This window comes from Lepidothrix coronata, unplaced genomic scaffold (assembly GCF_001604755.1).
Source record: "Lepidothrix coronata isolate B3197 unplaced genomic scaffold, Lepidothrix_coronata-1.0 Scaffold9, whole genome shotgun sequence".
NCBI classification, from domain to species: Eukaryota; Metazoa; Chordata; class Aves; order Passeriformes; family Pipridae; genus Lepidothrix; species Lepidothrix coronata.
The window spans coordinates 10981466-10996367 of record NW_016690189.1 but is presented as its reverse complement, the minus strand read 5'-3'; the positions used below and the strand labels follow the sequence as shown (position 1 = coordinate 10996367).

Genomic DNA, 14902 nt, shown 5'->3' with positions numbered 1-14902 from the left:
CCAGGATCTCGGCCGTCAGGTACTCGAGCACGGCCGCCAGGTAGACGGGCGCGCCGGCGCCCACCCGCTCGGCGTAGTTGCCCTTGCGCAGCAGCCGGTGCACGCGGCCCACGGGGAACTGCAGCCCGGCCCGCGACGAGCGCGACTTGGCCTTGGCCCGCGCCTTCCCGCCCTGCTTCCCGCGCCCGGACATCGCTCCCGACGCTGCCGCCGCCGCCGCTCCAAGTGACGTGATCACGTGTCACCGCACCCCGCCCGCGGCCCCTCTTATAGCTTCCCCGCGCGCCCCGCTCTGCTCGTCGATTGGCTGCGCCGCGCTCTCTCGCGCTCCGACCAATGGCGCCGCGGATCCAAATCCACCCAATGGGAGTCGCCGGCGGCCGAGCCGCCCCCGGGCCGGGCCGAACCTCCGCCCGCGACCGCCCCGGCACCGGCAGCGCTGGCACCGAGCGCCCCGTGAGCCCGCCTCCTAGGGAAACGTGTCCGCGCCTGCCCCAGGAGAGCAGAGGCGCGCAGCCTCCTCCCGGAAACGGGGGGAACTTTGCTAAAGCCATCGCTGTCGCTTTAGAAACAGTCCTGTGTTTTAAACCTCAGAAGTGCTGCTACAGGGCTACCTTAAAAATTTGTTATTATTACTATAAAAGAGAAACTTTCTTTTCAGTAGGAACATCCGCAACCCAGCACTGCCGATATGTTTAGACACTAGGCAGGAACACGTAATACAGGAGGTTTCTCTGATATTAGAGAGGAATTACTCCAATATTGCTGTAATCAAACCAGTATTGATGATTTCAAGCTGAATTATGTTTCCAGGCTGAGTCTTCTCACCCTTTGTAAACGTAACTGATGTCGTCAGATAACTTCTACAACACAAGTTGCTTAATAAAGAAAAGCACTTTGTGTTTCAAGCATTGCGTAAGATTACATCACAAACATAAATATGTATTAGGTGGGCGGAGAATATTTATTAGATAGGCGGGTTCATGTAAATTTTAATGTATGAAAGATGTAACTTTTTACTGCTTGGTGTGCTTGATTTGTGGAAATCTCCACCTTGTACCCTGCATAGAATAATCAATGTCTGCTTTCTAAACTAGACTCTGTTTAGTTTAGATTCTAAAATCGGCCACAATAATTGCAAGGCTTTTCTGAAGAGCATTAGAAGTCAGGCTGTCACTGCTACTGAAAGTGGAGAATAGCTCACTGCACCTGTAAGCTGAAGTGATTTCCTGAACATTTAGGATGTTTATCTGGTATGACCTAGCCCTGTCTTACAAAAGAGATTCGTGTTCATTTAGGAATTGCCCGTGCTTTCTCTTTATTTCCTGGCATATTTTTCTCTTCTTCCATACACTGTGAGCAAGGGCAGACAATGGACTTAGTCATGCCCTTCTGTTACACCAGTGTTGTACAACAGGCTCTTCCTCCATTTTCCCCACAGCATGGAATTCTGTTTTCTTGTTTCCGTAAATTCTGGCTACTTGGTTGTTTGGTTTTTTTTATGTCGTTCCCATCTTCATTCTTTGATGTTTTTGCATTCTAAATCTAATTCTAAATGGTTTTTCTTTTTAATGCACAACAGATCTTATGATATGGGTATCATAAAATTACAGTGGGGTAGCGTGCATGCAAGACTGTGCTACTTACCCTGGGTGCTACCATTGTAATAGATTCAGGCAAGGATCAAGACATGACTCCCACCAGGCTACCCATGATAATCTTTCAAAAAAAAAAAAACAAAACCAAACAACAACAACAAAAAACCCCCCACCAAAACCAAACAACCAAAACCCAAAACTCCAACAAAACCCCACAACAATAAAAACAAACAAAAACACTAAACCCCCAAAAGATTGCATTTAAACTTTGCAACTCAGAGATCAAGAGAGAAGCACATCCTTCTTTCCAGAAGGGTACAATAACAGGAATTCTGATCTAGGTTGTACAGGGCATGCCAGCTGCAGCAGGATTACAAACAAAGCAAAATAAGAAGTTGTTCATAGCACACGCAAAGTACTGTCACTATTTGTTTACTTCTGGGTAACTAAATCCAGGTCCCCCTTCTGAGGGTTTAATAACATTTTGGATGAATCTCTGCATAATGATATGATTCAGTGGATTATAATGAATTGATTCATCTTAGGCGTTGTTTTCTATTTCCATCTTTATGCGGTCACTAACCTTGGTTAGTTGGGCAAGTCACATCGCTTCTCGGTGTCTCAGCCCTTTCCCAGCCCATTTCCTCCCCATGATCATTTCTTATTCTGTGAACACTACTCAGAGCTACAGATGAAAAATGTGAGCACAAGATGGAGGTTGTATTACAGAGAAGAACCTCAAACCCTATATGACCACAAAAAAAAAAAAAAAAAAGGAGAGGTGGCCTGGGCTTATGTTACCTGAGCTGAGAACATCTGTTCTGAAGCAAAAAAAAAAAAAAAAAAAGGAGAGGTGGCCTGGGCTTATGTTACCTGAGCTGAGAACATCTGTTCTGAAGCAGTAAAAATGGCATTACATGCTTGTGTCCGTGACCAGTGCCATCATAAGTACATACTCCCATCTCACCTCCCCTTTCCACATCCACCCCAAAGCCATCTTAGAGGTCTATCAGTTGAGGGTAATTACCTACCTTCTTTAACCCCCTCTTTGAGCGCATTTAACATGTAGCAAATTCAAAGCCTTTTACCTCAGCCAGAAGAGGATGGGTACAGCAACAAGCAAATGTTCACTCTACCCCACCAGAGAAGGGTTCATCTACATAGAGAATATGGCAGATGCTAGTCTGGTATCTTAATACTAATATTATCCACAAGTAAAATTATCTGTTAATCTCAACATTAAAATTGTTAACCAATTTTTACTTATGGTAGCCTGTCCATGATGCATCCAGTGGTTATCTGAGCCTTGATATGAAGCAAACCTTTTAATAAGAGTATATAGAAGAAATCATTTTGTAATTATTAGTAGTACTACAGGACTTCAGTTTTTACATTCTATCGGCTACTAGAAACTACTTAGCTGCTAGCTAAAGGTTGAAAGGGATGTTTAGGAACTAAAAAACAAGAATATAGTAGAAGCTCAGTGGGAAAAAAAAGTATATATTATTTACAATGTAGTTAGTTTTTCTTTCCTGAGGTTTAGAATGCCTCTATCGTCTCTCAAGGCCAGCCAAGAACTCTCCCTCCTTTCCAACTGCCTGCTAGTTTTACACAAATGACAAGGAAACCAGTATTTTGATACACTGAACATTTATTGTCTTTCATAAGACTACATGAAGTTTCCCCAGCCGATGACAATCCATCAAGATGACCATAAAGGGGATAGGGTGCAAAATTCCAGTGTACAGTATACGCAACAAATTACCTCCCTGACCACCCTGGAAGAAAGATGATTCATCAACCTCACTGCAACTAAAAAATATGATTATAAAATATTTACAGAAAAAACAACCAGTACAGAAAACAAAAACTGGACAACCATTTGTGTATGAAATGCTGCTAACACTTTTCTGGCTCCTTAAAAACCTGTTCCACTACCCTCACCAGAGCATTTGGGGTGTGCAAGGATTCAGGCAGAGCATAGTCACCCCTCTATCCCACGCTCCCCTCCCCAGAATATCACTATCTCCCTCCAAGGAAGGAGGACTTGAGGGGAGCAGCATTGCCTTCCTTACTGTGATTTCCTTTCACCAACTGGAAATGCTCTAGCTCTGAGAGGAGGTCCCCGGCCACACCCCATCTGTAGCGGTCTCTATTCACAGCACACTGGCAAGTTAACCTGGGGGTAGGGAACTATTCCCTGTCACGTGAGCCCTTTCGTTGCTTGCAGGAGGACTTTCCCTTCTCCTCCCTCCACAGTGATCTGATCCGTGTCCAGAGGGGCAGGAAAGCTGACTAGGACTACGACAGGTCACAGGAGACCTTCCATTTCTTTCATGAAGGCTTCATACACATCATCCTTTGTCTGTACAGAGATCGGGGCAGACGATCCAGCCTTGGGGACAGCTTTGGTTAACGGGAGCGCAGGCTCATCATCTTGTTTTCTCTGGGAGGCAGCTGAAGCCCCTTTATTCTCCCGGCGCACTCGCAAGGCAGTGGGCACAAAGCGAGTGATCTCTGCCTTGGGATTGGTGATCTGCGGCTTGGCACTGATCGTGGCCGTGGCTTTCTTCTCGATGGTGGCTGCACTGGTGTCATCCGCCTTGGGGCGCTGAATCAAGCTGGGAGGGGCGCTCAGTACCCCGGGATTTGGAATGGGAGCTGGTGGAAAGAGCCCAGGTGGGGCAGGTCCTAGTGGGGGCACCAGAGGTGGCCGTAACATGCCTGGGCGAGGAGGAGGGATACCTGTAAGGAGAAAAGAAACCATGAGCTGTCTCCACACCTGGGAATTTTAAATTCTTTCATAAAAAAAGTGCACAGGCTCAGAATGCCAAGAAAAAAAAACAAAAAGAAAACCAAAACAAAACAACCCTCAACGAGATGCAGTAGCACTGGCTTAAAAACAAAACGTAAAAAAAAAAAAATGTTTTCAACCCTGCACCAAGTGCTGGGTTGAAAATGCTGTTCTTCAGACTCTGAAAGCAACAGGAGCTTGCTTATTGCTCCATTTCAAATTTCAAAGTTATAATCTGAAAATAAAAGTTTCTGGACGATCCATCCCACTGCAATTTCAGAGTCATCAGAAATGTCTGACCCAGGTAGAAAAAATAAATATCCCAATCTTCAACTCATTTATTGGAAAACCATTATAGCATGCAGAGCTTATTCAGAAAGAGTCCAGCAGAGCAAAAGTTTAAACTCTGAAATTCCCTTTTTCAGGACAGATTTCTTGCCACCAAACTATACACAGCACTTACTTGTTGTTATTACACAGAAAAGTGTAACAGCATAAAGCACAATGCAGCCACACAGACAGGAACAAAGGCTAACTGGCCACCAATTATACTCACTGGCTTGATCACCACAGCACAAACTGGGAAAATAAAGCAAGAAGAGACTTGGCACAGAAACAAACAGAACACTTTACCTGGTGGAGCAGGAGGGGGCAGACGAGGAGGAGGACCACGTGGAGGAGGACCTGGGGGCAGACCTGGTGGGGGGCCTGGGGGAGGACCAGGTGGTCGTCCAGGTGGGGGGCCTGGTGGCAGCAGTCGAGGCAAAGGCCCACGCAATCCTGGTAAGCCGGGAGGTCTCAGGAACGGAGGAGCTCCTGAAAGCATGCATACAACGAAAGAGAAATTTAATTCTTAGTTAAAAAAATACCCCAGCAACTATGTCATCAGCTAACAGTAAAGATCTTCAACAGCAACTTGAAAGTTGTATTAGCCAGCTGCCAGATTAAATAGAATGTTTAAAAATCTCAAATAGAGGCAGCAGTTATAGAGTTAAAGGTTCTTCATAATAGTCAAATAGTATCTTCTCCTACTTGGAAAAAAGACTCCTCTCCACATAATGAAGTGGTAACTGAAAACAGCTACTGAGCTGAGTTTGTCAGAATTTAAACAGCTAGAAAACTTTCCTCTGTGGCATTTGATTGTTCTTCTGGCCTAAAAACAAGTACTTTTGCCATTTTACTCCACTTCATACACTGGCTCTGCTGCAGCCTGTGTTGCCTCTGACAAAGACAGAACCCATCAGGTAGACTCAGCTACAGGAGCTTGATGCCTCAAAAGCAAGGTACAGCATCAAGAGACTGCTGACAGACCATACAGTCTCAGTAATTACCACACTGGGCACGTGTACTCCATCTGCAACATGTTCTGCAGCTTCAAAGCTCCCAAACTGATACCACTGCCTGTAGTACTGAGAGCCTGCATCCTTCAAACCAGAGTAAATCACGTATTCACCTGGGGGAGGGCCAGGAGGAAGGCCGGTGGGTGGGCCTGGGGGCCTCAGTGGAGGGGCTGGAGGTGGTCCTAGCGGAGGAGGCCCAGGCATAGGAGGTGCCTGTATCTGAGTTGGAGGAACAGTCTGCGCAGTCTGTTGCTGCTGTTGTGTCTGGGAAGCTGCAGTAGATGACCCGGTCTCTGCCAGAGCTTCCTCACTGAGCTGTTGTTGCTGCTGCTGTTGTTGTGATGTCTCTTCAGACTCTGATTCCTCTTCCTCCTCCTCCTCCTCTTCTGAATATTCCTCCACTTCTCTCCCTTCTTCTGGAATTTCCTGACCTGGATATGGGCATATAGTTATAAAATCTGTCTACGCGTAACATCTTTGTGAACATCAAAGAAACTTGAGCACACAAAAAAAAGAAGAAAAAGAAAGATACACTTTACTTCAAAGGGCAGACATCTGACCACATTTTATTGTTAAACAGAAAATGAAAATAAACAAAAAATAATAATAGAAGAATCATCACTGTTCTAGATAGAGCTCTGAGAACAAGAGCTATCTGTTCCTGGGAGATCTGAAGCTTCTACTACCAACCCAAACTGTAGCTATTTGATCTATGGTTTATGGGAGTTTGTGTTGAGGTAAGGCAACAGGGACAGTGGGTTGGAGACACAATCTCAAAATAAACACAGTCCCCATGTAAAAGAAACTCCCACACCTTTGAAAGATATTGGAGTTTCTTTCTAAAACAAACAAAAAATAATCTTTATTGGTTAACTTATTTCAGTAAAAGGGTATTTTTAAGGAGTACAAACCCTTATAGGTTACAGGCTGAGCACACAATGTTACTCTTTCTCTTTCACCAATAGGTTCATATTTCATTTGAGCAATTGTTTAAAAGTTAAGCAAGAAAAGGTTGAGAAGAAAAAACTCAGTAAATTGCTACTCTCAACTTCAACTCTGCTATGCACAGTGCATACACTACTTAACCAAAAATAAATTAAAAACCCCCCAAACAAACAACAAAACCAAATACCTAACCACAGCTGATACTCTAAGCAGATCAGACAGTAAAATGTTTACTCTGTAATGGCATATCACCTCATACTATATCCATCTTACTCACCTGCCATTCGTAACATCATGGCCTGGAGTGGAGTCAGTTCTTTCATGTTCTTTTTCTTTTTTCGTGACTTCCCAGGCATGTCTGCAAACCGGACACTATGACCTGGGGAAACCAAAATATGGACAAGGGTGGCAGGACGTAGGAAGAAAATTATAAAAATCAGATAGAGTTACGTCTACACCTGTTATGGATAACGTATCATTCCAACATAATGATGCTCCTTACATAAGAGTTAACATTGGTGTTCCTGACTATTTGAAGTTTTGCTAGCCTAGTATTCTCTATCAGTTGGTCTCCCCCAAGCAAGTGAGCATATTTTATACTGAGGCTTAATTTTGTAGGGTACCCTGCCAATGCAATGCTTCAGGTGAAAAATGGCTTACGAGCTATAAGCTAACTCAACTTTTAAGAAAACAGGTCTATCTGAAAGTTGCTCCACTTCTAGACCATTCTAGAAGTGCTTCCTTCTGACTCATCTATTAATAAAAATCCTTCAGCTGGAATTTAGGTGAGTTAGAACAGAGTAGCTGACTAAATAAATGACACACACATCATCAGTCAGGAGAGCAGATAAACTCTACCAAGTAGTGTTTTCCTTTTGAAAAATCAAACCCCAATCTCTAAGTTCCCCCCCATACCTGATTTCTTTTCTTCACCACCTTCCCTCTCCTTGTCATTGTCTCGATGCAGGAAGTCCTCGCCTTCACTGTCTGCATCTGACCTATCGCTGTCACTATCATCGCTGCTCTCATCATGCTTGTCTTGATCCATATCCTCAGGATAACCTTCATCTTCACTAGTGCTGGACATATCATCATCATGCCCTCGCTGTCCTGCAGAAAGCAAAGTATAAGCAAATGCATAAAATCCAAATACGCTGCTGTGAAAGAACATTTTGTACGTCTACAGTAAGAAAATTCCCCCTAGCAACAGCACTGACAAACTGTCATCCCTTTACTGCTTAGCACATATTCTGAAAGAATATTTTGGAGAACGTATTTATAAGATTTCCTATTAACATGCTGGTTAATTGGCAACTGCTACTGCAACTCATTAACTTCTATTCAGCAATTGCCCACCACTGAAATACTTTGATGCTTTCTGGCATGAAATAAAGCTAATCCATCCATTCACAAAAGTTTCTAAGGATGATACAGCAACTGTGTGAAAAGGAGGACCTAGGTTCTCCTAGCAAATGCACACTCAGGGTTGGCTGGGGATTTTGTTGTTGTGGTTTTGGTTTGAGGTGGGTTGGTCTGGGATTTTTGTTTATTTGGTGGGTTTTTTAAAAGGAAGAATTCTCTGACAATAGCTGGGTTTTTTGAAGGGATAATATGTACAATCTTTCAGCACTGTTAAGACCACATGGGAATATATCCAATCTGTGCAATCTAACAGAAAAAAAAAAGCCTGAAAAATGTAATTAGAAGTTTCAACATACCTAGTAAACAAAACTGCAGATATTATGAATATATCAGAATCACCTCAGAGGTGCACTCATTTAAGAAAAGTCCTTCAAGTAGTACTAACACCCATACTGCCAAGAGAATACCTTGTCTAGGGCACACTACATAGCAAAACAGGTCAAGGAAAACTCCAGACAGTAACAGGAAAGTTCTTACCTGCTTCAGAACTGTAAGAGATCTCCTCCTCTCGCCTTCGAGGAGCCATTTCCAAGGTGAAACCCACTTTACGGCCATACATCTGCAGGACCTGAGGTGGGGGTGGCCCTGGTGGAGGTCCAGGGGGCTTCCTGCCTGGAGGTAAACGTGGAACGCCAAGCCCAGGAGGAGGAAGTACAGAAATGGACCGAACTGGTGGTCTGGAAATAAGAAAGGAAATGAGAAATGTAGGAATGCAAACAAACAAAAGCAAACATGCCCTTAATAGAATTATTTAGCCTTCTCTCATCATTGCTTGCACAGCAGCCTTCTAAAAAGAAACGTGAACATTTATAAAGTATAGATTTGACACAAGGACTTAACAACCTCATACAAAGACATGACTGCTGAAGATCAGACAAAAGCTTCTCAGAAAGCAACTGAAGAGAACACTGAAAAAAAGCAAAGATTGAATCCTACCACAGAAGAGGAATGAAGTAATCACAGAGTTGGTGAAAACAGAAGGCTATTCAGAAGGAAACAGAAAAAACTAGTACTAGAATGAAAAAAAATAATAAACAAGCAAACTGGGAGTTTATACGAACTATTCATATAAACTGAATATGCTAGCAGGACAAAAGAACACACATGGCAATTTAAGGGGCATTTATGTTCAAAGTGGCAGGGTTTTAAGTTTTACCAATATGCAAAAAGTCCAAAACTAGAAGGCATAGTATTTAACTTAAAGGAATTTAAACAAAAACCTGTAAGAGTAGGGAAAGATTAAAAAGGACTTTGGTTCCAAATTCATGACTTTTGCAAGTCAATATTACCTCTGCTTCTGCCCCTAGCTCCTTCCCAGTAACAGAGGTGCTTCCTCTTCACTTCCCCTCAGTTTCTTTTTCCACTTACCCATAGGCTGATGTCTTCTTGAGGATAGAAGGCGGTTGGGCCCCTGGAAGGGGAATGTCCTGTATGAGGATGTTGGAGGGAGCATGAGGCATATCTGGTAAGGGGATGCTTTCCACTTCAACATGCTGAGCATTCTGTAAAGGAGGGGTAAAAAAAAAAAAAAAAGAAAGAACAGGTTACTCCCATAGAAGTTACTGCACAACCTCAGAGAGTACAGAACACATGGGACCTGCTATCACTTGTCAAAGGTGTCTGTTCTTAGGGCATGTTATCTTGTAGCAGCCTATGAAAGAAATTTGGGAAAGTGTCAGCAGTAAAAGCTTTCAATGCAAAACAAAGCACATGCAATGCACTTATGAAAGGCTTTAGTATTCATGTTTCTTTTTCCCTTCAGACCTTCAGTCTCCAAAACTAAGAGACTGCAGACAAGTATGGCTGTATTTTTGAGTACTCAGCAAGCACAAATCCCACACTGATGCATATTCCAAAGGAAAAAAACCAAGAAGTCTTACAAATCCTTGTACTTGCACAACACTATGTTCTAGAATACAGCAGAGAAGAATGTCAGAGAAAGATCTTTAAAAGAATGCCAAAGGCTTCTCATTATCTCCAGCAAGAGATTTAGCAGAAATTCACAGATATATCAACTGCACACTCACAGGCTTGCTCTTTCTTTAATACAGAAAACAAAATGCTGATTGATTTGCAACATAAATTTCCCTTTCCTCCTTTCATGTTGAATGAGATCAGTATATCAGAGACAAATAGTGGCTTGACAACAGCCACACTGTCCTCACTGAAATGCTCTAATTGGAGGTACTGTGCAAATTATTGTAAGTATTTCACATGGGTTACATGGCACTGGTCTCTAATAAAGCTCCTTCCTTTGTAACTGTCCCACCTAATGAGCAAAGAAAATAACACTACGACAGCTACAAAACTGAAATATATTAAGCATTACCTTGACAGCATCAAAATACTGGCTGAGTTGTGATCTCTTCTGCTCGTACTCCACTTCCAACTTGCGCAGTTCTTTATAGATGTCAGGATTCTCTTTCTCGTAGAGCCGCAAGATACGTTCAAAAGTCTCACGGAGTTTTTTGCGTTTATCCTTCAGCACTTTTTCATTAAGTTGTGGCTGCTGTACTGGGTTAAACTCTGATCCAAGACAGTAAATAAATGACAAAAAAAATTCATAAATTACTCTACTGCACAACTGTGATGAATGAAATCAATTCAAAGCAAAACCATCTTCAAACCCTATTTTCAGGAAGTCTTCAGCCTTATGACAACACTCTCCTTCAACTCTAAGTTATATCACACACACTACTCATGCTTTTCATCAGACATCTTATTGAAAAAAGTCCTTTTTGATGGCACCACATCACCTTAAATTGTAATTAATCTCCAGCTTTAACAGCATTAATCTCCCTTCTAACAGGAAAGGAAATATTCTATTTAGTCTCCCCAGTCATCCCTTAAAACTAAGCTATACATCTACATGAACCACTGCCTAAGTCCAACACCTGGTACCTCTTACTCACCCATCTCATCCAATTTTTCCATGTCCCGGATAATCTGCTTTGGATCTTTCATCTTCAGTACAGCTGCTCGTACCATCATTCGTTGCTTTTTGTTCTAAGATCAGAGATCAAGCAGATCAGAAAAGTGTCACAGAAGAAAGACATAGAACATCTGTTACCCTTTCTCAATATTTCCAGTCTGGAGAAAAAAACCACACCTCAAAATGCCCTGCAAATGTTCACCATGACACGAATCAGAAGCAAAGGTAACTAAAACTCCTGGTAATTTTAATTCCACTATCTTGATAATTACAAATGCTACTATAATTCATTCAATTAAGACACATACAATCAACACAATAACCAACTGACAAAATAGAGTAAAACACTAAAAAGTGTGTGAGTCTTGGGTGGCTTATTTGTTGTTTGGTTTTTTTGTATTGGGCTTGTTGCTTGTTTGCTGGCTTCGTTTTTTTTTCTTTTTAATTTTACTCCTAACTACTTACAATAATATTTAAAAAAAAATTACAAGTTAAAAACCAGCAGGTGATGAGACATGTTTACTCAAAACAAGATTTCTGTTTTCTTAAACTACTTTTTTGGATAGTATTTTCCAAAGTCAATCCTAGGATACCAACCAAAACATCTGTAGTTTATTAATCAGCCACAGCCCATTACAGTCACAAACATGATACACAGTACAGGAAACGCCAACTAAATGTTCCCAATCTCTTTATTTACCTTCTTTAGTTCCCTTTTCCTAGCTTCCTTCCCTAGAGGGGGAAAGAAAAAGAAAATAACAATTTGAAAGACAATCAAATGGAAGAATCTCTCCTTCATCAAGACTAGTGCTGTTTCTCAACAGCTCACTCATCTTCAAAGACTGTAACTGTAACTCAACTTCCCACTGAGAGAAATACAGCATGAAATAGATTTCTGTTTCCCGTGTTTTATACAGAAAAAAAAGGAGATACTGCAGTCTTCATGTCTCCAGAAGCAGAACTTTTTCCATACAAAAAATAGAACAGGCAACAGAAGTCATAGTAATACGTGCAACCATGAAAAGACTGCTGCACAGAAGCTGAAACAGTCAACAGACAACACACTTGAAAAATATCTAGGTTTTGAGTATGCATCTGAAATAAAGCATTTCCACCGTGTAAGTCTAGATTTTCTTTATGTACTTAGCCTTGATAACATCTGACATGTTACCAAAAGCAAAAACACCAGTTAAAAAAATTCCCTCATCTAACCAGAGCACCTACAAAAGTTGACACGTTCCTCAAATTCCAATCTCAGTCAGACTAACTCTGTCCCAGGAAGCAGCCTGCAGTTTAACTAACAGCTAAATACAAACTGATAACCACAGTGAGAACCAAGAGAGAAATACTCAGAGAAGCAACAGCATGAAAGCAAGAAGCCTTCTTAGCCAAAACTGAGATGTTTTTCAAGTTAGGGACACTCAGTTCTGATTCATGAGTGAGGATCTTATCCTCAGAAAAAGCTTTTTATCTGCTTCCCCCCATTCCCATCTGCTTAGCTTTTATGGATACTTACGGGCCTGATCGGTGGGATTCATAAACTTCCCACTCTTGGTGGATGATGTAGATCTCCGCCCCATTTTGATCTTTTTTCTTCTGCCTCAAAAAAACGAACTTAAAAAATAGGGAGAGACCTGGAAAAGAATATACAGTTTCAGGTCCTATGCACTGATAGCTTAATTATGATTATTTCTCTTCCCTTCATTGCACTGAGGTTGCACCCTCAAATATCTCAAACACCCAACTCCGAGTTCATGCTACTCTAATTAAATACTACTAATTTAACTAAGTATCTACTTACTACTACTTCACTAAGAAATAATTTTAAACTAATTGATAATTGCCATTATTCACACTAATATGCAAACCAAGAAGCTTTGTGCTTACACTGTGAAGGGGTGCAGGGGGGGCAGAAACACATATTCTACTTTTCTAAGAGCATATCAGAGTTCAGCTTCTCATTTACTCTCACAAGAGCACTGCAGTTTTCACCTCTGTTGCAAATGTTTCCCCCCAAATTTCCTCCCTTCCTCAGATTCTAAGCTGCCACTGCTGTCCCTCCCCAGTACCCACTGTATCCATCAGCAGGTGTGCTGCACACATCCATGTCTTCTTCACCTCCCCAGAGCCCACTTGTGCTCTCTGTCTCCATCAGCATTATTTCAAGCTGTGTTCTGATGACCAAAGAAAGGGTTATTCCGGAAAAGATTATTTCCTGTCTTTTGACATTTCTTCGCCTTACAGATGACTATCTAAGCGTTCAAACTACAGCCTGGGATGTTTCTTCTCTCTCAGTTTTGCTCTCCCTCTACCTCCACTCCTAATTGCCTGACAAAATACTGGGGGTTTTTTGCAAGACACTATCATTTCTTTAGGTGGGAAGCTCACCACACAGAGGTAACAGTTACATTTACACCCCGTATTTCCCACATTTCTACCATTTAAAGGGTAAAGGGAAAGAGAACAAACTTCTGAAACCTCGATCCCAAATCTTCTTAGGACTCAAAGCAAAGAGTTTCAATGCAACAAGTTAACATACAAAGGTGGAAAAAAAAATAAAAATCAAGCACTACATTTATGACTTTTTTGGCCACTGAGGAACGGGACAGAAAGCCCTCCCTTCTCCTCCCTCGACAGAAGGAGGAAGAGAAGATGGGAGCGCAAACCACCGCCTTCTCCTCGCTTCTTTTCTCCTCGCAACCCAGCACCGCCCACCGCTCTCACCCCTCCGCCGGGCCGGACCGGGCTCCGTCCCGCTGCAGCCGCGGCCTCTCAGCCCCGCGCCCGCCTGCGCGGCCTCGCCGCCATCTTGCACCGGCACCGTGTGGCTGCGCGCGGAACCGGGCTCCGGAAGGGGCCGCCCCAACTCTATGGTTCCGCCGCCCCTCGCTCCCCCTCGGAGGTTCCGACTCTGTGGTTGGACCGGGGCGGGGCCAGGAGGCGGGGCTGGAGCGGAGGCTGGCATGGACAGGGATAGGGATAGGGATAGGGATAGGGATAGGGATAGGGATAGGGATAGGGATAGGGATAGGGATAGGGAGAAGGACAGGGAGAAGGACAGGGGCGGGGACAGGGATAGGGACAGGGATAGGGAAAGGGACAAGGGCAGAAACAGAGACAGGCTGTGCCCAGACAGCCCCGCCGAGCCCTGAGAGCAGGTGAAGACAGAGTTGGGGAGGGATACGGGTGAGAGAGCCCTACACCGGCGAGGCCAGTGCTGGAAAAAGACTGGAATAGGCCAGTGCGGGAATAGGGACAGAAGGGAAGGCCTGTGAACGTGGTCGTCGAGGGCGCTGTTCTCCTGCACTCTCCAGGGGAGATCCCACAAAGTGCCCACCACCCCCGCCCTGAAACAAGGCAGAGCCAAAGGGCATGTGAGAAGTCTCTGTCCATGGGGAATAAACGCAAAGTGCTGCGGGAGCAGGAGGGAGCTGCCCACAGCCTCAGGTCTGTCACATGGCTTTGTTGTAGGATTTGACCTCGAGGTAGCGCTACTGCCCTGTGAGCGGGGCTGGCATCCCTCTCTTGGGCTCCTGGGCAAGCCGCCGTTCCATGGGACTACTGGGAAAAAGTGACTGGATGACGTTCATCTGGGAGCTCAGGCTGTACTAAGGGAACAGGAGAAAGTCTGGTCCCATCAGGGACCACTGGAGCTACTGTTACTTGTCTCTTCCTGCAGCTCCCCTTGTGGTGAACTGGTGAGGCTGGGGGACACCGTGTAGGAGCTGTTCTGCATCATTGTCCAAAGTACAATTTCTAGCAAAAGTCCACAGCACACAAAGAACCAGGATAAAGATACATGAAACATCAGGGTGCAAGCAATAAAATATAGGTGCAGGATTAAAGAATTAGCATGCCAGGGAGAGGTGTA

The 14902-nt window shown here is 43.5% G+C and overlaps 2 protein-coding genes across 3 annotated transcripts; both read right to left on the bottom strand.

The window, feature by feature from the left end:
* Nucleotide 1: 1 nt before the first annotated feature.
* On the bottom strand, nt 2-193 carry LOC108492206 (histone H2A-like; the record flags this gene model as incomplete). Its single annotated transcript, XM_017804259.1, has 1 exon — nt 2-193. A coding segment is annotated over exon 1 (192 nt), but the record flags the coding sequence as incomplete, so codon positions are not given.
* Nucleotides 194-3231: 3038 nt separating this feature from the next.
* WBP11 (WW domain binding protein 11) lies at nt 3232-13859 on the bottom strand. 2 transcript variants are annotated; one of them, XM_017804442.1, is made up of 12 exons: nt 13756-13859; nt 12548-12665; nt 11732-11763; nt 11012-11105; nt 10429-10625; nt 9468-9601; nt 8577-8776; nt 7593-7787; nt 6955-7056; nt 5846-6163; nt 5026-5208; nt 3910-4343 (listed from the first exon to the last, which is right to left on the bottom strand). In XM_017804442.1, the coding sequence occupies exons 2-12, from the start codon at nt 12609-12611 to the stop codon at nt 3910-3912; spliced, it is 1953 nt and encodes a 650-aa protein (XP_017659931.1). In that variant the 5' UTR covers nt 12612-12665; nt 13756-13859. The 2 variants fall into 2 exon arrangements, with proteins under 2 accessions (XP_017659930.1, XP_017659931.1); XM_017804441.1 differs by lacking the exon at nt 13756-13859 and having other exon boundaries at nt 3232-4343.
* Nucleotides 13860-14902: the final 1043 nt, after the last annotated feature.